Genomic DNA, 24,952 nt, shown 5'->3' with positions numbered 1-24,952 from the left:
GTGCAGGATGATGACAAAATGAAGCCCTTAGAGTTTAGCCTTGAGTAAAACAGTCAAATGGAAGTAAAGTGGAGTGTAAATGGAACACGAAACACACAGATGCAAGCGTGTGCTAGATGTGTTGAGAAACATTAACGGATGCACTATTAATAAGCAATGAGAATACAATAGGAATTGTAAAGACTAAATTAGGGCGCACAGCTGAATCTGTGAGTCGGCAGAAAATATGAAGCGTGTTTGACCCCCCCGTGACCTTAACTCATCCAGCCGTCAGTGCTGTCGTCTGGAAAATGTGCTTGAGTCTGCAACTTCTCAAACCGACCCGAATCTCACAGGAGAAACAACACTGATTATTCCAGATTGAAACTAAATATTCAAGGCACGACACTAGTTTTTTCATGCACTGGTCAATATTGAGATTTGGGGCTATTTTGCTTCCATAACGTACCTTTCTTTTTTTTTTTAAGAAGAAAACAAACATCCAAAATACACCAAAGTGTGTATTTTATTGCACTTTATTTGCACCCATAGATTTCAATGACAGTACATACTGTATCTGTAAAGGTTATACATCTCCAGCAGCTTTATATACTCCAAACTTTACAGTGTTATTCCAATCTATATTCATATATCATTCGCCTGATGTTATAGAACATTATATTCCTAAAAACATGGTGAAAATCTATATTTGTTCTGTTTATTGACAGTATTTTTTTATTTTTTATTTATGAAGAGAAAAAAAACAACCTCAGTAAAAGCCTTTAACTCTAACAAATAAACAAAACAAAACAAAAAAAATACATTTGGACCTGGTTTCATCCAATGCTCAAATTTCAGGTCTGGAAAATTATCCAAATTAGATCATATTTATTTAGATAATGGCTAATTTGCATATTTAAACATAACATATGAAAACTTGTAATACACTTTTTTTGTGATTCTTAATGCAATTAATCAACTGCAGAAGCATGGTGAAATGGTGAGAGAGTGTGTTTATGTGTGTGAGAGAGAGAGAGAGTGTGAGTGTGAGAGTGTGTGTATGTGTGTGTGCATGAGTGTGTGTGTGTGTCTGAGAGAGAGAGAGAGAGAGAGAGAGAGAGAGAGAGAGAGAGAGAGAGAGAGAGAGTGTGTGTGTATGTGCGTGTGTGTGAGAGAGAGTGTGTGTGAGAGAGAAAGAGAGAGAGAGAGTGTGTATGTGTGTGTGCGTGCGTGCGTGTGTGTGTGTGTGTGCGTGCGTGCCTGCGTGCGTGCATGCATGTGTGCGTACGTGCGTGTGTGTGTGTGTGCTTGAAGATAATGACATCATCAGCTCAGGATCCTCCTCAACATCACAGACTGAAGAGGCTCATTTAGGGCGTTATTAACCCTTCAAAGATGCTGGAAGATCTTGATGGACATTACCCAGCATCAGTGCTACTGTGCTGTACTGTAGTTACTGTACTGTAGTTACTGTACTACAGTTACTGTACTGTAGTTGCTGTACTGTAGTTACTGCACTGTAGTTACTGTACTGTAGTTACTGCACTGTCATTACTGCACTGTAGTTACTGCACTGTAGTTACTGCACTGTCGTTACTGTACTGTAGTTACTGTACTGTAGTTACTGCACTGTAGTTACTGCACTGTCGTTACTGTGCTGTAGTTACTGTACTGTAGTTACTGTACTGTAGTTGCTGTACTGTAGTTACTGCACTGTAGTTGATGTACTGAAGTTACTGTACTGTAGTTGCTGTACTGTAGTTACTGCACTGTAGTTACTGTACTGTAGTTGATGTACTGTAGTTACTGTACTATAGTTGCAGTACTGTAGTTGCTGTACTGTAGTTACTGCACTGTAGTTACTGTACTGTAGTTACTACACTGTCATTACTGTACTGTCGTTACTGTACTGTAGTTACTGCACTGTAGTTACTGTACTGTAGTTACTGTACTGTAGTTACTGCACTGTAGTTACTGTACTGTAGTTACTACACTGTCATTACTGTACTGTCGTTACTGTACTGTAGTTACTGCACTGTAGTTACTGTACTGTAGTTACTGTACTGTAGTTACTGCACTGTCGTTACTGCACTGTAGTTACTGCACTGTAGTTACTGCACTGTCGTTACTGTACTGTAGTTACTGCACTGTAGTTACTGCACTGTAGTTACTGCACTGTCGTTACTGTGCTGTAGTTAATGTGCTGTACTGTAGTTACTGCACTGTAGTTACTGCACTGTATTTACTGCGCTGTAGTTACTGCGCTGTAGTTACTGCACTGTCGTTACTGTGCTGTAGTTACTGTACTGTAGTTACTGTGCTGTAGTTACTGTACTGTAGTTACTGTGCTGTAGTTACTGTACTGTAGTTACTGCACTGTCATTACTGCACTGTAGTTACTGCACTGTAGTTACTGCACTGTCGTTACTGTACTGTAGTTACTGTACTGTAGTTACTGCACTGTAGTTACTGCACTGTCGTTACTGTGCTGTAGTTACTGTACTGTAGTTACTGTACTGTAGTTGCTGTACTGTAGTTACTGCACTGTAGTTGATGTACTGAAGTTACTGTACTGTAGTTGCTGTACTGTAGTTACTGCACTGTAGTTACTGTACTGTAGTTGATGTACTGTAGTTACTGTACTATAGTTGCAGTACTGTAGTTGCTGTACTGTAGTTACTGCACTGTAGTTACTGTACTGTAGTTACTACACTGTCATTACTGTACTGTCGTTACTGTACTGTAGTTACTGCACTGTAGTTACTGTACTGTAGTTACTGTACTGTAGTTACTGCACTGTAGTTACTGTACTGTAGTTACTACACTGTCATTACTGTACTGTCGTTACTGTACTGTAGTTACTGCACTGTAGTTACTGCACTGTAGTTACTGTACTGTAGTTACTGCACTGTCGTTACTGCACTGTAGTTACTGCACTGTAGTTACTGCACTGTCGTTACTGTACTGTAGTTACTGCACTGTAGTTACTGCACTGTAGTTACTGCACTGTCGTTACTGTGCTGTAGTTAATGTGCTGTACTGTAGTTACTGCACTGTAGTTACTGCACTGTATTTACTGCGCTGTAGTTACTGCGCTGTAGTTACTGCACTGTCGTTACTGTGCTGTAGTTACTGTACTGTAGTTACTGTGCTGTAGTTACTGTACTGTAGTTACTGTGCTGTAGTTACTGTACTGTAGTTACTGCACTGAAGTTACTGTACTGTAGTTACTGTGCTGTAGTTACTGTACTGTAGTTACTGCACTGAAGTTACTGTACTGTAGTTACTGCACTGAAGTTACTACACTGTAGTTACTGTACTGTCGTTACTGCACTGTAGTTACTGCACTGTCGTTACTGCGCTGTAGTTACTGTACTGTAGTTACTGCACTGAAGTTACTACACTGTAGTTACTGTACTGTCGTTACTGCACTGTAGTTACTGCACTGTAGTTACTGCACTGTCGTTACTGTACTGTAGTTACTGCACTGTAGTTACTGCACTGTAGTTACTGCACTGTCGTTACTGTGCTGTAGTTACTGTGCTGTACTGTAGTTACTGCACTGTAGTTACTGCACTGTATTTACTGCGCTGTAGTTACTGCGCTGTAGTTACTGCACTGTCGTTACTGTGCTGTAGTTACTGTGCTGTAGTTACTGTACTGTAGTTACTGTGCTGTAGTTACTGTACTGTAGTTACTGTGCTGTAGTTACTGTACTGTAGTTACTGCACTGAAGTTACTGTACTGTAGTTACTGTGCTGTAGTTACTGTACTGTAGTTACTGTGCTGTAGTTACTGTACTGTAGTTACTGCACTGAAGTTACTACACTGTAGTTACTGTACTGTCGTTACTGCACTGTAGTTACTGCACTGTCGTTACTGCGCTGTAGTTACTGCGCTGTAGTTACTGTACTGTAGTTACTGTACTGTAGTTACTGTGCTGTAGTTACTGTACTGTAGTTACTGCACTGTCGTTACTGCACTGTAGTTACTGCACTGTCGTTACTGTGCTGTAGTTACTGTGCTGTAGTTACTGCGCTGTAGTTACTGCGCTGTCGTTACTGTGTTGTAGTTACTGTACTGTAGTTACTGCGCTGTAGTTACTGCACTGTCGTTACTGTGTTGTAGTTACTGCGCTGTAGTTACTGCGCTGTCGTTACTGTGTTGTAGTTACTGCGCTGTAGTTACTGCGCTGTCGTTACTGTGTTGTAGTTACTGTACTGTAGTTACTGCGCTGTAGTTACTGCGCTGTCGTTACTGTGTTGTAGTTACTGTACTGTAGTTACTGCGCTGTAGTTACTGTGCTGTAGTTACTGCGCTGTAGTTACTGCGCTGTCGTTACTGCGCTGTAGTTACTGCACTGTAGTTACTGCACTGTAGTTACTGCGCTGTCGTTACTGCACTGTAGTTACTGCACTGTCGTTACTGTACTGTAGTTAGTGTGCTGTAGTTACTGCGCTGTAGTTACTGCGCTGTCGTTACTGTGTTGTAGTTACTGTACTGTAGTTACTGCGCTGTAGTTACTGCGCTGTCGTTACTGTGTTGTAGTTACTGCGCTGTCGTTACTGCGCTGTAGTTACTGCACTGTAGTTACTGCACTGTAGTTACTGCGCTGTCGTTACTGCACTGTAGTTACTGCACTGTAGTTACTGCACTGTAGTTACTGCGCTGTCGTTACTGCACTGTAGTTACTGCACTGTCGTTACTGTACTGTAGTTACTGTGCTGTAGTTACTGCGCTGTAGTTACTGCGCTGTCGTTACTGTGTTGTAGTTACTGTACTGTAGTTACTGCGCTGTAGTTACTGCGCTGTCGTTACTGTGTTGTAGTTACTGTACTGTAGTTACTGCGCTGTAGTTACTGTGCTGTAGTTACTGCGCTGTAGTTACTGCGCTGTCGTTACTGCGCTGTAGTTACTGCACTGTAGTTACTGCACTGTAGTTACTGCGCTGTCGTTACTGCACTGTAGTTACTGCACTGTCGTTACTGTACTGTAGTTAGTGTTGTAGTTACTGTACTGTAGTTACTGTGTTGTAGTTACTGTACTGTAGTTACTGCACTGTAGTTACTGCACTGTCGTTACTGCACTGTAGTTACTGCACTGTAGTTACTGCGCTGTCGTTACTGCACTGTAGTTACTGCACTGTCGTTACTGTGCTGTAGTTACTGTGCTGTAGTTACTGCGCTGTAGTTACTGCGCTGTCGTTACTGTGTTGTAGTTACTGTACTGTAGTTACTGCGCTGTAGTTACTGCGCTGTCGTTACTGTGTTGTAGTTACTGTACTGTAGTTACTGCGCTGTAGTTACTGTGCTGTAGTTACTGCGCTGTAGTTACTGCGCTGTCGTTACTGCGCTGTAGTTACTGCACTGTAGTTACTGCACTGTAGTTACTGCGCTGTCGTTACTGCACTGTAGTTACTGCACTGTCGTTACTGTACTGTAGTTAGTGTTGTAGTTACTGTACTGTAGTTACTGCACTGTCGTTACTGTACTGTAGTTAGTGTTGTAGTTACTGTACTGTAGTTACTGTGTTGTAGTTACTGTACTGTAGTTACTGCACTGTAGTTACTGCACTGTCGTTACTGCACTGTAGTTACTGTACTGTAGTTACTGTACTGTAGTTACTGCACTGTCGTTACTGCACTGTCGTTACTGCACTGTAGTTACTGTACTGTAGTTACTGCACTGTAGTTACTGCGCTGTAGTTACTGCACTGTAGTTACTGCACTGTCGTTACTGCGCTGTCGTTACTGCGCTGTAGTTACTGCACTGTCGTTACTGCGCTGTCGTTACTGCGCTGTAGTTACTGCACTGTAGTTACTGCGCTGTAGTTACTGCGCTGTAGTTACTGCGCTGTAGTTACTGTACTGTCGTTACTGTGTTGTAGTTACTGTGCTGTAGTTACTGTGTTGTAGTTACTGTGCTGTAGTTACTGTGCTGTAGTTACTGTGCGGTAGTTACTGTACTGTAGTTACTGTGCTGTAGTTACTGTGCTGTAGTTACTGTGCTGTAGTTACTGTGTTGTAGTTACTGTGCGGTAGTTACTGTACTGTAGTTACTGTGCTGTAGTTACTGTGCTGTAGTTACTGTACTGTAGTTACTGTGTTGTAGTTACTGTGCTGTAGTTACTGTGTTGTAGTTACTGTGTTGTAGTTACTGTGCGGTAGTTACTGTACTGTAGTTACTGTGCTGTAGTTACTGTGCGGTAGTTACTGTACTGTAGTTACTGTGCTGTAGTTACTGTGCTGTAGTTACTGTACTGTAGTTACTGCACTGCTTCATCTCAGGTGTAAACTCTCCAGAGTTAATCTCTAAACCCCAGAGTCGACAGAGAATGTTTTAGACGAATAACGAATTAAATCGAATAATAAAAAAAGTATTTGTTTGACGCAGTCACTCCTTGTTATTGCTAAATAACAAGTGAGGATAAAGTTTGGTTGACTGGAGATGCTGTTCTGTGTGTTGTATATGGATTCTGCAAACTTGTTTTTTTTGTTTTTTTTCTTATAGTTTGGAAGAACTGCTGGTCTTCTGCCAGCATCCACAGCACAAATGTGGCCATTGAAACAGGAGACACACAAAGCTTCAGAAGTCTTGAAATGTACAAACCATACATCATGAACTGTTGTGATTTTTGCTAACTGCGATTTTGTATATATGTACATTTATGAAATACATAACTTATAATTTCACTCTAAATTATAATGTGCACTCATGCATTTTCTGTAAAGCTGCTTTGAATGAAGTGTATTGTGAAAAGCTCTGTACAAATAAATGAGAACTGAATGTTAACCAATGAACCGTTTAGTGACGTGTTACTGTACCTGTGATTCTGGTGAGGTTTTAACTACTTTACACACACACTCTGCACTATTACTCAAACACTGTAGCTCTGAGTACCGGAACATTAACAAAAGAGAAAATGTGACTTACTTCTTCCTGAAGTCTCTTTTCGACCTCCTTTACTGTGTTTCCAGTTCCAGCGCCGGCTCGCACTCCGTGAGCGACACATAGTGAAGATCCCAGCAGAACGGACCAAACCCAAACACACAACCAGCCCATCAGCGCCAGTCTGTCAGGAGGAGAACCGGTGGATGATGAGCGTCACATATAACACACACACAGACACAGAGAGCGAGAGAGAGAGAGAGAGAGAGAGAGAGAGAGAGAGAGAGAGAGAGAGAGAGAGAGCAGCATATATAACACACACACAGAGAGAGAGAGAGTGAGAGAGAGAGAGCGTCAGATATAATACACACACACACAGAGAGAGAGAGAGAGAGAGAGAGAGAGCAGCGTATATAACACACACACACACAGAGAGAGAGAGAGAGAGAGAGAGAGAGCAGCATATATAACACACACACACAGAGAGAGAGAGAGCAGCATATATAACACACACACACAGAGAGAGAGAGAGAGAGAGAGAGAGAATCATATATAACACACACACACAGAGAGAGAGAGAGAGAGAGCAGCATATATAACACACACACACAAAGAGAGAGAGAGAGAGAGAGAGAGAGAGAGAGAGAGAGAGAGAGAGCATTATCACTCGTCCAAGGTGTCTGATATACGGCTGCATGCGGTGACACTTTACAGTAAGGTTCATTAGTTAACGTGAACTAAGAATGAACAATACTTCTACAGCTTTTTATTAATCTGTTAATATTAATTTCATCATTTACCGATACGTTATTAAAATCAAAGGTTGTATTTGTTAACATTAGTTAATGCACTGTGAACTAACATGAACAAACAATGAACAGCTGGACTTTCATTAACTAATATTAACAAAGATTAATAAATACAGTAACAAATGTATTGCTCATTGTTAGTTTATGTTAGTTAATACATTAACTAATGTTAACTAATGAACCGTACTGTAAAGTGTCACCAGTTTTCTTATGTTCAGGTCTATTGGATCCAGCAGAAGTTCACTTTGTGTGTGTCGCTTTATTTCAGAGGCGTCCAAAACTACCAGTAGACGAAACACCACAACCTGTGTGTGTAAAAGTGTGTAACCAACTGAAATATGTGCTTCAGGAAACGCAGATCTGGTTAGAAGTGAATGACAAGATGAAAACATCAAATCTGATGTATAATGATATATCATTATACATCAAATTTGATGTTTTCATCTTGTCATTCAATTCTAACCGGATCTGCGTTTCCCGAAGCACATATTTCAGTTAAACACTGTATACAAGTAGAATGTGTTTAACTCTTTCCCTGCGAGCGTTTACGTTGCCAGTCACTGTCAGCATTTTTATCCTTTTCTCAAAATTGTGTTGTATGAATATCTGAACATGTAATACATCAAAAGACAGAACAGAGCCTCTGCTTTTAAACACACAAACAAAAAAACTTCATGCATTCTTTTTTTTATTAACACTTGAATTTGGGTAAGTGTTTTTAATTTAAAAAAGCAACATTTTGAACAAAAAGCTGAGAAAATTGCAAATTCAAAGAATAAAAATGTAAAAAAAAAAAAAAATGTAAAGCCAACGGTTTGGTTTTGTCCATATTTGACCCAAACAACCCAGTACTTGTAGAGTGCATGTAAAGCTGGATCTGCTGTCAGTAGACCGTTCCTCCATATAAACGTGTAATTCACTGACAGTGTCTTTACAGAGAGTGAAACATCTCTAATGCTAACCAGACATGACTAAACTCAAGCGCAGACACGTGTATAATGTGTCTATACAGCCATTTCATATCTCATACTATTACCAAAAGACACTTACATTAACACTTTTCATGAAGCTTCTATAAGTTAACGTTAGTCAATGCATTAACTGACAACAAGCAATACATTTGTTATGGTATTAATTCATTTGTGTTAACATTAGCTAATAAAAACACAACTGTTCATTGTTAGTTCATGTTAGCTCAGGTCCATTAACTAATATAAGATACAACTTTTGATTTTATTAATGTATTGGTAAATGTTGAAAATGAATTATTAATTGAATTAAGTATTTTTCATTATTAAGTAAGGGTTAATGCCCGACGAGGTGTCCATTGTCAGGTATTAATGGACGACGGCGAGGTGTGAACCGTCCTAGGCGCAGCGGAGGTCCATTGTCAGGTGTTAATACCTGACAATGGACACCTCGAAGGGCATTAACCCGCTTATACCATGGTCACTTGCCAAATAACACATTTTAAAAACATTAGTTTATATTTTAATTAGTTTTACAATCGAAATCTAAAGTTTTTACAAACAATAACTTGGTTTCCCTGGTTACGCCTGACGGTTTATTTAGCAACCGGAGATATTTATAGTCCGCTCAGCTGGAAGAACCCTTCAGTTTACTGCCTGTTGCTATGGTTACTCACAGCTGATGTAGCCAGCGCATTTATTTATTAATTTCGAACGGTAAACAGTCAGTTTCACCAGAACTCCTTTACTAGGTGTCCTCTATCACTTTTTAATGGACACCCTGCAGCCAATCAGAATCGAGTATTCACCCAGACCATGGTATAATTCATGTTAGCTAATGTAGTTCACTAATGTTAACAGATGAAACTTTATTGTGAAGTGTTACCAATAGAGTGCATTAGTGCCATAGGAATAAAAAAAAGTCTTTGTTAAAGCGTTATAAGCCATGAACCAGCCAGCTACATAATCATAAAACTGCAAACTTTGATTTGAAGCAAAAAAAGTATTTGAAAATCAGACAAAGGTACAAGACTGTGAACTTAACAGCTTTAATGAGAGAAAGAAGTAATATCCCATCAAGTATTTTAAGAGCGAAAGACCAAATCAATTTCGTGATTCACAGTGCTTATCTTTAAAATAACTGTTTAACAGTGGATTTCGTAGTGAAAAACTATATTGCCCATGATGATGTACAGAGAAGAGCTAAAGAAGCTAAAGCTAAAGAGGTGGAGCTAAAGAAGCTAAAGCTAAAGAGGCGGAGCTAAAGAGGCTAAAGAAGCTAAAGCTAAAGAGGTGGAGCTAAAGAAGCTAAAGCTAAAGAGGCAGAGCTAAAGAGGCTAAAGAAGCTAAAGCTAAAGAGACGGAGCTAAAGAAGCTAAAGAGGCAGAGCTAAAGAAGCTAAAGCTAGAGAGGCGGAGCTAAAGAAGCTAAAGCTAAAGAGATGGAGCTAAAGAAGCTAAAGAAGCTAAAGCTAAAGAGACGGAGCTAAAGAAGCTAAAGCTAAAGAGGCGGAGCTAAAGAGGTGGAACTAAAGAAGCTAAAGCTAAAGAAGTTAAAACTAAAGAGGCGGAGCTAAAGAAGCTAAAGCTAAAGAGGCGGAGCTAAAGAAGCTAAAGCTAAAGAGGCGGAGCTAAAGAGATCTTTTGGTGCTCTTTGCTTGTTTCGCCTCTTTGATTGGTGTAATTTTCTGTACTTTACTACGAAATCCACTGTTAAACACGATTATTTTAAAGATAAGTCTTCAGTAATGTGGACTGACGGCTTCAACAGGAGCAACCGCGTCGAAGCTCACAGCAGGGCTGACTTTACAGGTTTAAGTTATCATTAAAAATCTTTTTAAAAATCGTTTTACTTCTGGAACTGACTCTATTATAGTTTAACATAAATGAAAAATGTGAATGTCACTGTACTATACAAAATATCAAAGCAAGTGTCATTTATTGTAAAGAAAGATGCACACACCCAATGTACAAATAAAACATTTGGCCAAAAGTCAAATCTGTTCGTTTTGAACAGCGTTGTTAAAGGCAGAAATAAAACATTACAACAAACTGAATGATTTACCAGACGCTTTACACAAATATCACACAGCGAAAACATCATAACCAATTACAATAAACAAGCCTCTCCATAAACTCATAATCAACACGTTTGCTGCGAGAAACACGCAGGTGTCTGATCTCGGTGAAGCCCTGAAGCTCCGGTGTAAGTCACTGTGTGTGTGTGTGTGTGTGTGTGTGTGTGTGTCTGTGTGTGTTTGTGTGTGTTTGAGTGTGTTTGAGTGTGTCAGTCACTCACTGTGTGTTTGAGTGTGTCTGTGTGTGTTTGAGTGTGTCAGTCACTGTGTGTTTGAGTGTGTTTGTGTGTTTCAGTGTGTTTCAGTGTATGTATGTGTGTGTGTTTGTGTGTTTGAGTGTGTCTAGGTGTGTTTGTGTGTGTTTGAGTGTGTCAGTCACTGTGTGTTTGTGTGTGTTTGTGTGTGTTTGTGTGTGTTTGAGGTCTGAGTGTGTTTGTGTGTTTGAGTGTGTCTGAGTGTGTGTGTGTTTGTGTGTGTTTGAGTGTGTTTGTGTGTGTTTGAGTGTGTCTGAGTGTGTTTGTGTGTTTGAGTGTGTCTGAGTGTGTGTGTGTGTGTGTGTGTGTGTGTGTGTGTGTGTGTGTGTGTGTTTGGGTGTTGAAAATAGCAGAAATCATCACCAGGCTGCATGTGAAGAAGCTCAGACTGGCAGTGCTTGAGGAGAACAGATCAGTGATGAACAGGTGTCGTTTTATTCATTCATAGCTCTGAAAATGTGCAGTTTATCAGTTTATTTACTGAACTAATCATCACAGATGGAACTGTTATAATACATATACACATCAACAATCATGCATAGATATGTATAAGATAATATATAACTGCAATGTTCTTTTTAGTAAATATACAGAACAAATGAATATATGAGAAAAGTAAATAAATGGGCTGATATGAAAGAGTGTTGGGAAGTTGACATGGTCTGATCATTTACAATTATTATGCATGTGTTTTTTATGATTGAGACTATACACAGAATATTTGTTATATTGATATATATTATATTATAATGTTTGTATATTGATATACATTTTTTCCTTGCACATCATTTAAATTTAACATACAATCCAGATTATGCGTCAGATTATGCGACTCTTGCGCCCGACGCAAATCTAAAATGTGTTGGTCTGAAGTCGCTTCATTACTCATAGGTGTGGTTTGGGCGTAACGTGAAATAAACCAATCAGAGCGACATCTCACATTCCCTTTAAGAGCAGGCGCGCTTGTTCCATGGCGGATTGCTATTATAACGGCGGATTTGCCAGGAGCGGTTCACAGCCGAGGAGACCGACGTTCTCGTCAGGGCCGTAAAACACAGAGAAGTGACATTGGGGATGGAGAAACACACCCAGATTAGCTTCGGTTAAACAGGCGTATGATAATTTGGGTAAATGTGTAAGCTAGATTTATGCCTATTTTTCCACATCTTCATGGACACAATGATTTCCCTCGTGTGGTAATATTTTCCTTGTAATAATGTATGGTTTGCAAAAATTGGCAACTGCTGCGTCTGTGTGTAGATGAGAGAAGCAAAGTGTGTGTGTGTTGTGCACACGCTACATTATGGCCAAGCATGAGCCCTTAAAATAGCATCTGAATAACGCACTGACTTTAGACGAGGTTTCTCCTGGTCTGTGGAGGAATTGTTTTCTGAAACTGCAAAATAGCACCAGGGAACGTTTGCGCTGGAACACACCTCCTCTTTTCGCTGAACCGCCCCCGGGAGCGCAAGTTCATTCCCTAATTTACCGACGTGCGTCTGTGGAGGGAAAAGTCCGCTGTGCGTCGGGTGAGAAATAGGAATGAAACATGCGTCGTGTACAAAGTCAATTGCACTGGGTGCAAGATAGGGCCCAAAGTGTTATTGTGACAAAGATAAGGTTATGAAGCATAATTTCTCACGCTAATATTGAGATCTTCTGTCAACAGCACATCTGCAGATTTGAGAGCTGAAGCTTCATGTGTTCAGGCTGAGCTGTTATGGTTTATCTGGAGCGAAACTTTAGATAACTTAAGTGTGTAACTTTAGTGTGTCCGTGCATCACGTGTGTTTCTGACCACTCACTGCGGCACGGCCGTCTCAAAGCTTGTGTGCGCATCAAATAATCTAGAGGGATATTTGTCTGTTATACTCGAAAATATATTTTTATACTTTTTTACTTTCTTTTTTACTTTTACTTTACTTTTAATTTTAACTTTTTTTACTTCTCACCATCATATGTGAAATATCTAGATATTCTGGTTCAGACTTACAAGTGTTTTAAAAAAAACTATTCAACAACAATTCCAGAAAAATTATGAAAATATGTATTGAAATATATACATTTATAAAAAAAATTCTCTGAAAATCACATTATTTAACAGTCACACAGTTTTAGAGTCATTTTCCACCACAATGACAATAAGAAGTGTTTGATTTTGTCTCATGGAAATGGACAGTAAAACATTTGTTTAAATTAACCGCCTCTGTAAAAAGTTTAAAAACCTCATTTTGAAATATTTAAATATTCTGACTGAGTTGGAACTGGACTTGCTTCTGTTAATTATTTGCTTATTAAAATGTACCATTTGATCTTCCATAGTATCATACATTTGTAGATCATGGTAAACCATGCATGCCTCTTCACAACCACAGTAAAAAAATAAATAAAAAACTTGTTTCTGTATAAACCTATGGTATGTGTTGTCAAACAAAGTCGGCCAAACATTTAGTAGAAATATAAATGCAAATTAAATAAATACATGCACAAAAAAAAAAAAAAACCTGCCATAGCTTCTAAACAAAAACATATTTTTATAATTACAAAATATTTTCTAACTCTAAAAAACATAATTACATTCCATTACTCAAGACATTTAATACATTTATACATGACTATATTAATATAACAGCATTCCATATGAATGTATATCGGCTGTTTATATGAATATATAAACAGTGTTTTCCTACAGTAGATTGATAGGTTGTGGAGTGAAGCGTCTTCTAGCCGGTTTGTTCTTGGAACAGTGTTTGTCCTGTTTTCCGCGTCGATGTGTCGAGAATGCCAGCGCTGTTTCATCTGGCTTTAAATGAGTTTAATCCCAGAGTCATTTGTGGGTTTATAATAGAGATGAATTCAAACGCTTCTCAGTGGATCGTGCAGCTCTGTTTAATAATGTTCCGTGATAAAGCACTTCTGGAGCACATTAACCTCCAGCAACATCAGGAACGCGAGTGTTCTGTGTGTGATACAGAGATATGAGTTACAGGAGCTTCACAACACTGCTGTCTTTATCCAGTCTGACCAGCAAACAACTGTCCTGCTCTCTCTCTCTCTCTCTCTCTCTCTCTCTCTCTCTCTCTCTCTCTCTCTCTCTCTCTCTCTCTCTCTCTCTCTCTCTCTCTCTCTCTCTCTCACACACACACACTCTCTCTCTGCATGCGGGGAGCGTTTGGGTGTGTGTGAGTGCGGGTGAACGCGGTGAGAGGGCGGTTTTTCCTATTTCATTTTTTCATTTATTTCTTTCACTTGGAAGTTATGACGGATAAGTAAGGAATTAATTATATTGGATAGGTGAGCTGTAAGTTTCGTGAGTTGTTTGGAAAGTTTGACGGAGCTGAGATGGCATCCCTTCCTGAGGGGAGTGCAGCGTCTCTCTCGCTCCGTCATGGCGTCAGGTGCATGGCGGAACCTGGCGTAAATGTGGAGGATACTGATCGCGGCTGGGGAGCAGATCGGCTATGACAATATTTGCTCGGCTTCTCGAATGAATAAGGCGGTGGTGATTTTCGTGAAAGAAGAAAATTTGGTTAATCGTCTGATAAGCAACGGCGTTGTGGTAAGTGGTACCTTTATTACTGTTTCACCGCTGGTTACACCTACTACTAGAGTGACGATATCAAATGTGCCGCCATTCATTAAGAATAGTGAAATTGAACGAGCTCTTGCGAGTTACGGAAAGTTTGCTAGTCCAGTTAAAATGATTTCTCTTGGATGCAAAAATGAGGCCTTGAAGCACGTGTTATCATTCAGAAGACAAGTTTTTATGTTTCTGAATGAACAAGATTTGAATGTTTCTTTTAGACTGGGGCATGAAGGAAAGTCGTATCTGGTGTATGCGAGTACCGGGAATAATAAATGCTTTGAATGTGGAGACATTGGGCATAAGAGGGTTGCATGTCCACATAAGGCTCAGAATGTTGAGAATACGCAGCAGAATGTTGATGATGGGAATCGTGAAATAGATCGAGGAATACAACCTCATGCTGTGAGTGAAGAACATGATGGTGGCGTTGCTGTGGGTGATAGTACGAGGCCTAGCGAGGAGCCCACTGTTGTTGTGAATCAAAGTAGGGATACTGAGAGAATGATGAGGGCTGATGAAGTTACAGTGACAGCAGAAGTAAGTGGAGTAGGTGTAGAAATGGTGATTAGTGAGGCTGGTGGAAGTGAAATTGAGCCACAACCTGAAACATCACAGGGCTTTGAAATGAGTAATGATGACAATGAGATGGTGGATGACGATGCTTGTTCGGAAATTTCTGAATTTGGTTCCCAAGTTATGGGAGATTTGTATACATTGCAGGAAATAAATGATTTCTTGGATGTAACTTTTGGTAAGATAGTTGAAGTAAATGACTTCTTCCCAGATGTGGATAAGTTTATTGCTTCAGTTATTATGCTACAGAGAACGGTAAGCCATGATGAACTAAGTAAGAAGAAGAGATTTCGTTTGAAGAAACTCTTAACGAAATTACATCAGGGTAAATCTCGTGCTTCAGATTATTAAAGCAATGATTAAGTTGCACAGGGTGTCTCTCTTACAATGGTTTCTTTTTCTATCCCTTCTATCCTTTCATTTTTCTGTGGAGTGTTTGAGGGTTGGTTCCTTAAATATAAATGGGGGTAGAGACAGGAAGAAATTGGCAATGGTTTCAGAATTTTTGAAAATAAAACAGATTAATGTTGCATTTTTACAGGAAACACATACTGATAATAATAATGAAATAGAATGGGGTATGTGGTGGGGTGGAAAGCTCGTCTTAAGTCATGGGTCAAATAATAGTGCTGGAGTTGCTATTTTATTTTCAAAGAATATGAATGTTAATATTTTAAATGTTGAGGAAATTGAAAAGGGGAGGATTATAATAACAAAAAATAGAGTTTGAGGGTTTTTTGTTTGCTTTTGTAAATGTATATGCCCCGAATAATGGGTCAGAAAGGGTGAGTTTTTTTATGAAACTGAATGAATCTCTTAAGAACATTGATGATGGTGTGTGTATTATTGTAGGGGGAGACTGGAACTGTACAACAGATTTCACTGTTGATAGAAATGGTGAAGAACCTCATAATCAATCTAGTTTAGTACTATCCAAAATAATGGAAAAAAGAGGTTTGGTAGATATATGGAGAGTAAGGAATGGAATGGAAAGACAGTACACATGGGTTAAAGTGACTGACAATATTGTTTGTGGGGCTAGATTGGACCGGTTTTATCTTGGAAAAATATGGAACAACAGAATAATGAATGTTTTTCATTCACCAAATGCCTTTTCAGATCATCATATGGTTGGTTTAGATCTTAACATGAAAGAATTGTCAAGACGTACATATTATTGGCATTTTATTGTTAAACTGTTACAAGATGTTTTGTTTTGTGAAAGATTTACAATGTTTTGGAATGAGTGGAAAATGAAAAAGAGTTTTTTTGAGAATATTAGCCAGTGGTGGGAAGTGGGAAAAGCCCAAATAAGAGTTTTTTGTCAGAATTATACCTTGCATTCTTCCTCTCAAATTAAAGTAACAGTACAAAGACTGGAAAGAGACATTGTGTAGTTAGAAAAAGAAATTATGGATAATCCTGGAACTGTGCAGAAAGACTTTTTGGAAAAGAAGAGAAAGGAACTTGGATCTTTTTTACAGGAACGGACTAAGGGAGCACTGATTAGAGCAAGGTTTTGCTTGATTAAAGATATGGATGCTCCTAGTTCATATTTTTTTAACCTGGAAAAGAAAAATGTTCAACAGAAACAGATGTATCATCTTCGTCGCGCAAATGGAACTATAACCTCTGATCCGGTGGAAATCAGAAAAACGGCAGTGAATTTGTATGCGTCATTATATAGTAAAGAATCATGTGACTCTAAAAGTACTGAGGAATTACTGTTTGATTTACCAAAGTTACCAGATGGACATAAGAAATTGCTGGATAATGAAATTACTTTTAAGGAACTCGCAGAGGCAATGCAGCAACTGTCTTCAGGTCGGTCTCCAGGAATAGACGGATTGCCAGTTGAATTTTATAAGCAATTTTGGAATCTAGTTGGAGTGGATTTGTATGAAGTATTTTTAAATTGTTTTAAAGAAAAATCACTCCCGTTAAGTTGTCGACGTGCAGTCCTCTCACTGCTACCAAAAAAAGGGGATTTATGTTTATTGAAAAATTGGAGGCCAGTGTCCCTACTATGTCTGGATTATAAGATACTGTCAAAATGTCTGGCTAATAGAATTAAGCATTGTTTAGAGTTTTTGATTGATAAAGATCAAACGTATTGTGTCCCAGAGAGATCTATTATAGACAATATATTTGTGTTACGAGATTTAGTTGACTTTAGCCACCTTAATAATAGTGATCTTGGAATTGTATCATTAGACCAAGAAAAGGCATTTGACAGGGTGGATCATGGGTATCTGTTTAATGTTTTAAAACATTTTGGTTTTGGTGAAATGTTTTTATCATATGTAAAATTGTTGTACTCCGATGTGTTTATCATGGTAAAGGCTGGTGGGGGTCTTAGTGCTCCAGTACCTCTTGGTAGAGGGATCAGACAAGGCTGTCCATTGTCTGGGCAGCTGTATAGCCTAATGATTGAACCTCTCTTACATAGACTAAAAAAACATTTACAAGGTGTGTTATTTCAAAATGGAAGTGAAAGTGTTAAATTAGTTTTGTCTGCTTATGCAGATGATATTACGGTGTTTATCACGAGGCAAGAGGATATTAGAAGTTTAAATGAGAATATTAAGCTTTATGAAAAAGCGTCCACTGCCAAAGTAAATTGGGAGAAAAGTGAGGGTTATATTATGGGTCAGTGGGACGAGGTAGGATATCCACAACTTCCAGGTGGCTTGAGATGGGGAAGGGAAGGTTTAAAAGTGTTGGGAGTGTTCTGGTCGCCAATAACCTGGCAGCGTCTACACTATGGCACAGGTGTGTAGTCATGGATCCACCTGAGGACATTATATGTGAAATTCAGAGGAAATTGGTAAATTTTTTCTGGAGTGGCGAGCACTGGGTCCGAGCATCAGTGATCTTTTTGCGAAGGAGGACATGGCCTGGTGGACGTTAAGAGTCGTATCCACGCGTTCAGATTACAAGCAGCAAAAAGATTTCTTTATCAAAAAGACTTGTTATGGACTCCTACAGCATGTGCCATCTTGCAGAGGGCAGGTGGGCTTGGTCTTGATAAACACCTGTTTTTAATGAAACTGGAGGATATGAATTTGTCTGAAATTACTCCTTTTTATCGGACAATGTTTCATGTGTGGAGAAATGTTTTAAAGGTGGACAGAGATAGGAGCAGTTCTATTCACTGGGCTCCTGAGGAACCATTGTTTTTTAACAACATGATCCAGACAAGACTTTTGTCCTCAGTGAGTGTGCGAGCATGTCTGCTCAGGAATGGTATCGTGAAGCTGGGTCATCTAATGGATAAAGATGGATGGAAATCTGTCGAAAATATTAAGGAAGTGACTGGTTTACGATCACAGAGACTTGTTTCAAAAATGATGGAGGAAATCTCTCTGGCAGTACAAAGAACTTATGGAGAAAGTATAGCAACAGGACAAATGTCAAATCAGAATGACATGAAAGTTTTTCCAAGGATCAAGATTTCGTCACTAATGTGTGATGAGAATGAAGGGGAGGTTGCCGATTCTATCTTGAATTTACAGACACCTCAACTGGAGTATCTGGATTGTGCTTCAAAGAAGGCACTTTACCACACAGCAGTTAAGGTGATACACCATTGGTCACTGAAGAGACAAAAAGCTTCCAGATGGCTAGAGTTGTTGGGACCAGACTTCCTTGTTAGAGACAGGTGGAGGACCCTGTACAAACTCCCTGTAGAAAAGCAAACTGGTGATCTGCAGTGGAGGATCATACACGGGGCGATAGCTACGGACAGGCATGTGGCACACCTGAACCCAGCAGTGGGGGGGCAGTGTAGGTTTTGTGGTGAGGGTGAAGATCTAGAGCATCTGTTTTTAAAATGCAATAGATTAAACGATTTGTTTGAATTACTTGCAACTTGGTTTCAGGGGTTTGCAGAAGAATTTTCAGATAAAATATTTATAGGAGGGTTGAAATATAGATTTTTATTAAGAAGGAGAGTATGTTTATTGAATTATCTAATAGGGACAGCAAAATTGGCCATATGGAAAACAAGAAAGAACAAGGGCCTAGAGTTGGCAGCAACAAATTCTAGAGTAATGTGTATGAGTCTGGTGGCAGCAAGATTGAGAATGGAATTTACATATTACTGTCTCACAAATAATGTACCTGCTTTTTGTGAAATCTGGTGTATCAATGAGGTTCTATGTGTTGTACATGATGATCAATTGGTCTTAGGTTTTTTTTTTTTTAAATGTATTTTTATTTATTTTTTTGAATATTACATTTTATTATTATTATTATTATTATATTATTATTGTGAATGAGATATAAATGATGTCTAAATAAAAGTTGTTTAATCCTCTCTCTCTCTCTCTCTCTCTCTCTCTCACACTCTCTCTCACACTCTCTCTCGCTCTCTCTCTCTCGCTCTCTCTCTCTCTCTCTCTCTCTCTCTCTCTCTCTCTCTCTCTCTCTCTCTCTCACACTCTCTCTCTCTAACCCCCTCTCTCAAAAATAGTAATGTTTCCAAACTTCTGACCGGAACTGTATATATTAAAGGGGACATCGATTGCCCCTTTTTACAAGATATAAAAGAAGTCAGAGTGTGTGTGTGTGTGTGTGTGAAGTTTCAGCTCAAAATACCCACAGATCGCTTTTTATAGCATGTTAAAATTGGCACTTTTGAGGGGTGAGCAAAAATGTGCGGTTTATGTGTGAGCAAATGAGCTGCTGATCCCCGCCCCCTTTCAAGAAGAGGGCGGAGCTTCAAGAGCTCATGCAACAACAAAACAGGGCCGAAAATGTCAGAAACTCTCAGTAGCGGTGTTCAGATTGCACAATAATATACGCTGTATGGAGATAGAACGGGTATATTTTACTGTAATTACAGTTATAACTTATGCTGTCATCTTGCTTTTATCCACGAGTAGACCCCATCCACTCACTTTACTGATGAGTTTTATGAAGTTTATTGTGCATCACACAAAAGATGAAGCGTCAGTTTTCACTCCAGAAAATCACGGTAAGAGCTGAGTAAACACAGTACAAGAAGTGCGCATTAAAGTCTTCTCCATAAACTCTCTCTCTCCCTTTCATTATCATCAACATACACAGCGAATTACACAGAAACACTCGTTACAACTAACAGTAAACTAATATATACACAGCTTTTCAGTGGTGCTTAATAAACTGGTGAACTGTATATCCGTAAACAACTCCTATGAACTGTAATAAAGTGGCTTTCATTACTGCCATCACTAGTGTCTGGAGACTGTAAGCTGGGTCACGAACAGCCGGTCCATCCTTGAGCTTCAACTCTTTAGCAAAACCTGCCTTGAATTGTCCATCGTTCAGGAAGCCGTCTGGAGTGAAATAATTCACGCACACATGAATGAATTTAGGTGTAATCGGTGTCGCATTAGTACTGCACTGCGTCCTCATGAAGAGCCTCATGTTCACTCTCACAGACAACACCAGATCAGAGACATCAGTGTCGCGACCGAGAGAATAGCGGAGTACAACCGGCTGAGGGCGGGACTATGCTAATGCGGGACTGTCCGTCAGCGGCCGTGGGCGGAGCCTGAACAGGATGACATCACACTGCTCAGAAGATCAAACTGCCTGATAAATGAGGCTGTTGAGGGTTTTTGAGGATTAAAAAAGGAGTGAATGGATTTGTATGATTGTACGGTGGTTGTGTCCACACACAGCTAAGACACTTTTATGTGCAAACAACATGTAACAGTGAATTTTGCATCCAAAAACACAAAACCTTTTTTTGACCACATAATTTTGTCAGATAAATACCATTACCAAGTTTAATTTCACAATGCAATAGTAAAAAAAAAAAAATATATATATATATATATATATATATATATATTAATTATTTCTTATTAATTATCAGTTATTAATATTTCATTGGTTCTCTCTTATTTATGCATGTTCATAATTTCTCTGTACGGCAGCCTGGCCAAAAATAATGTCGGCACAATTTGGCAAGTTTCATTGCGTTATTATGACAAATAAAACAATTGACTTCAAGGAAAACTACGCAATATGCATTTTGCACATTTTTATAATATTTGAATAAAAGGCAAAGATGTAAATTTTCCTAGGCTGGACATCAGTTTTGTAGATTCAGAGAGCGGAACAAAGTCATTTCCCTGGTTTGCCATCAGAAGCTGTTGCTCACAGACTGAAGCCGCTCAAACACTGCAGCTTTAAACAAACACACACACGCACAAACACGCACACACACACACACACACACACACACGCTCAAACACTGCAGCTTTAAACAAACACACACACACACACACACGCGCAAACACGCACACGAACACATATAATGGCCCTGTAATAACAGGCGCGTATGTGTGTGTGTGTGTGTGTGTGTGTGTTTAAAGCTGCAGTGTTTGAGCGTGTGTGTGTGTGTGTGTGTGTGTGTGCATGTGTGTGCGCGTGTGTGTGTGTGTGTGTGTTTGTGTGTGTGCGTGTGTGTGCGTGTGTGTGTGTGTGCATGTGTGTGCGCGCGTGTGTGTGTGTCATCACAAAGTCTTGAAGCTTATAAAGAACAGAATGAAACCATGAATATGTTTAATTGGTGTGATCTATTATAAACTCATAAAAGTTCATAAGAGCTGTGTGTGATGAAAGTGTGTGTGATGAAAGTGTACGCGCTGCATCAGTGAAGTCCTCGACACATAAACACCTACACATATGAATGATATCACTGGTTAATCTGTAGATTTAAAGTCATAATTCGGTCTGGTGTCACTAATGCACTCTCTCTGCTTCCAGTACGCCAGCTGTTTTTGTTCCGGTATGTGCTTACATTATCATTATACTCACATTTGAGCTGGGTAATGACATAAAATAATTCTGTTTTATGCTAATTATATCTGGCTTTACATAAACAGACATCTCATGTAAACTGACAACAACAGCGCCAACAAACGAGTTGTGTCGAGTTGCTCTGAATGAATATTAGCAACACAAACGAAGAGAAACGTTTCAAGGCTTTACTGACAGAAACTGGAAATCTTTGGAAAATCTTTGGAAAATCTTAATCATAAAATGCTTCATCTGGAAGCCTAATAATAATAACAACAACAACAGTATTTTCAGCCAGTGTCCTGCACTCGCTGGTCAAAGCCTCACTGCAACAACACAAGACAAACCACAGCTAGCGGTTCATCTAGCGACTGAGGGTTAGCATCGTGAACAAACACAACGCATTAGTTAACGCATTAAACGCTCTCGTCTTCAGTGAACGACATCCAGAATACACACACACACTGCAGCAGGATCGTGGATAGCATGACAAAGGTTGAAAATAACTTGTGTGACATTTTCAAGAGCTTCTTGTTGTATTGCAGAATACATGTGGAACATTTCTCAATCCGGATTGATCCGCAAACAAGTCCAGACCGTGGACTGGGACTGGGACTGACATTCACACACACTCCGCACGTCGATGATCATGTCAGGAATATTCTCTGCTTATGTTTATTCACACACATCCGTTCTCCCGATATAAAGCATCATCACTGACTCCGAGTACGAGACAGAAATATCACATCGCGCCTACACTATAAATTCATATTCGAGTGGGTCAGATTGGGTCGTCAACACCACAACTAACCACATACTCTCAATAATTAAGGAAGAGAGTGAATAAAACGAATGCGTTCTCGAGTGCATGTTCAAGGTTTACGTCCAGTCAGATTCTGCAGCATTTAGAGCAAATTCATCCGTCAGCTCTAATGCTTGAGTTATAAAACTAGTCAAAACCCTTGAACACAATTATTCAGAATAAAAGAAGATATGACCCAGACGACCTCAGTCTAACTAATGCTTCTCTGGATTTACAACATTCTCAGTTTTCTCATTTACACTAGGATATGTTCATGCTAATATCATTTTTATTACTTGTGTAGAGTAAAGCATGTTCAGTCCTGAAGCTGAACCCAACAATGACTGCGTTTACATGTGCGCCAATAGTGTGATTATTTCTAATAATCAGTGTAAGGTCTTAATCGCTGTTTACATGACACGACTTTACATGAGTATCGGCTAATTCGTATGCTTCTACCACACTCAGAAAGGCATTGAGTATGCATGATACCGACTATCATGACCAGATGTCAGAGGTAATAATAACAAAAGCATTACATTTAATATAAAACTAAACAGCTATTTCGTCAAATGTACACCGTCTTTCTTCCGCTTCTCATTTGTCGGCTACACCAAACATAAAATGTCCAAACATATTCTGTTATTACGGTGAACTCTGGCAGCCGTGCCAGAACATTACATTACACAATACAACGATGCTGTTACCAGCACTTTAGTGCCTGCAGTTTATGTAGTGAATATACCGACCCATTTGAGCTATTCAATCTGAAATAAGATCACGGATAACACAGAAGGCCGGTTATGACTTCAGCTTCACCAACACCGACTGACTGTGACTAATAAACATAAAGACAGATGACCGTTCAGCCCACGCAAACACAGATTACTAAATAACCTGGAAACATGTCATCAAATACACCAAATCACAGAGCAAATGTGATGGTTTGCACAAAGAAATTCTGGGAAGAATGATTTTCATTCATTTTACAATTAGCCTATTGTCTTCTCAAATATAATATGATGTTAAAGTTGAACTAATTAACAGTTGTTGTTTTTACTGTAGACTTTTTACATTATTTTCCTGTTACAAATAGGTAACACTTTAATTAGTTACTTCATGTTACTATAGTAATAACAACAGTAAATTATGCATAATTACACATAACCAACCCTAAATCAAACCCTAACCATAACTCTAGAGTAAGTACATGTTAATTAATATTACTCAGTACTTATTTGAGTAAGTATAATGTAAGTATGCTACTTTAAAATAAAGTGTAACCCACAACAAAGTGGTAGCCTATATGAAACAATCATTTGTTATATTGTTAAAATAATTACAGAATATCATAACAATAATTAATAAATTGTTATATAATATACCAGTTAATAAATGGCAACGGCAGAACGTTATATTGTAATAGATAAAGCGATAAAACATAATCGTATAACTCTATAACACACAAAGATAATTTCTGATGAAACACGAGCTGGCTGTCTAAGTAAAGGTCCTGCTGTTTTCGTGTGTGTGTGTGTGTGTGTGTGTGTTCGAGGTGTATCTGCCTAACTCGACCGCATGTTCAGCTCCGCGCGCGCGCCACTGATGCCCAGAAGTGTTGTCTATGTAGACAGCGCACTAGACATGAGGCAGAGACCCTGACTGCACACACTACAGAGCAAACTCTTGCTGAGGTTCTTCATACAGACCAGATGCAGATATAAAGCACGGGTATAATCCCAGTTCGACCGCGCTCGCGCTTCATCATCATCATCATAATAATGTTTGTATGGAGACGCGACAGCATCACAGAATACAGTGAGAAAGGCTCAGTCGCCTGTGCTTTACCTGTCGTGTTCCTGCGCCGAGACAGAAATACTGCGTGCGATGTGCGCTTTAGCTGTCCAGAGACTCAGATCTACAGAAGAACTCACACACCCGCTCTCCTTCACTCCATCCTTCAACTGAGAGTGACCCGCTATTCCAGCTCACCCTATATCAGCTGCGCTCTCTCTCTCACACACACACACACACTCCCTGCGACGTCACACAGCGAGCGCATATATAACACACACACCTAAGATCCTCGTGCCACACTCACACACTTCACACACACGAGATGCCGCTGCAATCATCATGTCTGAAACTGTATAATCAACATAATAATCACTAAAAAAAGTAAGTTCAATGGGGCTAAAGGCATACCTTAAGAAAAATGAAAGAAA

At 39.3% G+C, this 24,952-nt stretch overlaps 1 protein-coding gene across 1 annotated transcript in view; it reads right to left on the bottom strand.

Moving 5' to 3' along the window:
- fstl4 (follistatin-like 4) overlaps nt 1-24,711 on the bottom strand; it is a 225,109-nt gene extending 200,398 nt beyond the window's left edge. The window contains exons 1-2 of the mRNA XM_084137849.1: nt 24,576-24,711; nt 6,912-7,050 (exon numbers count right to left, since the gene is read on the bottom strand). Of these exons, the coding sequence (XP_083993975.1) occupies nt 6,912-7,040 (129 nt within the window). The 5' untranslated portion in view covers nt 7,041-7,050; nt 24,576-24,711. The remainder of the gene's footprint in view (nt 1-6,911; nt 7,051-24,575) is intronic.
- Nucleotides 24,712-24,952: the final 241 nt, after the last annotated feature.

This window comes from Abramis brama, assembly GCF_963993115.1.
Source record: "Abramis brama genome assembly, chromosome: 15".
Classification (NCBI taxonomy): Eukaryota; Metazoa; Chordata; class Actinopteri; order Cypriniformes; family Leuciscidae; genus Abramis; species Abramis brama.
This window is presented reverse-complemented; position numbering and strand designations above follow the sequence as displayed.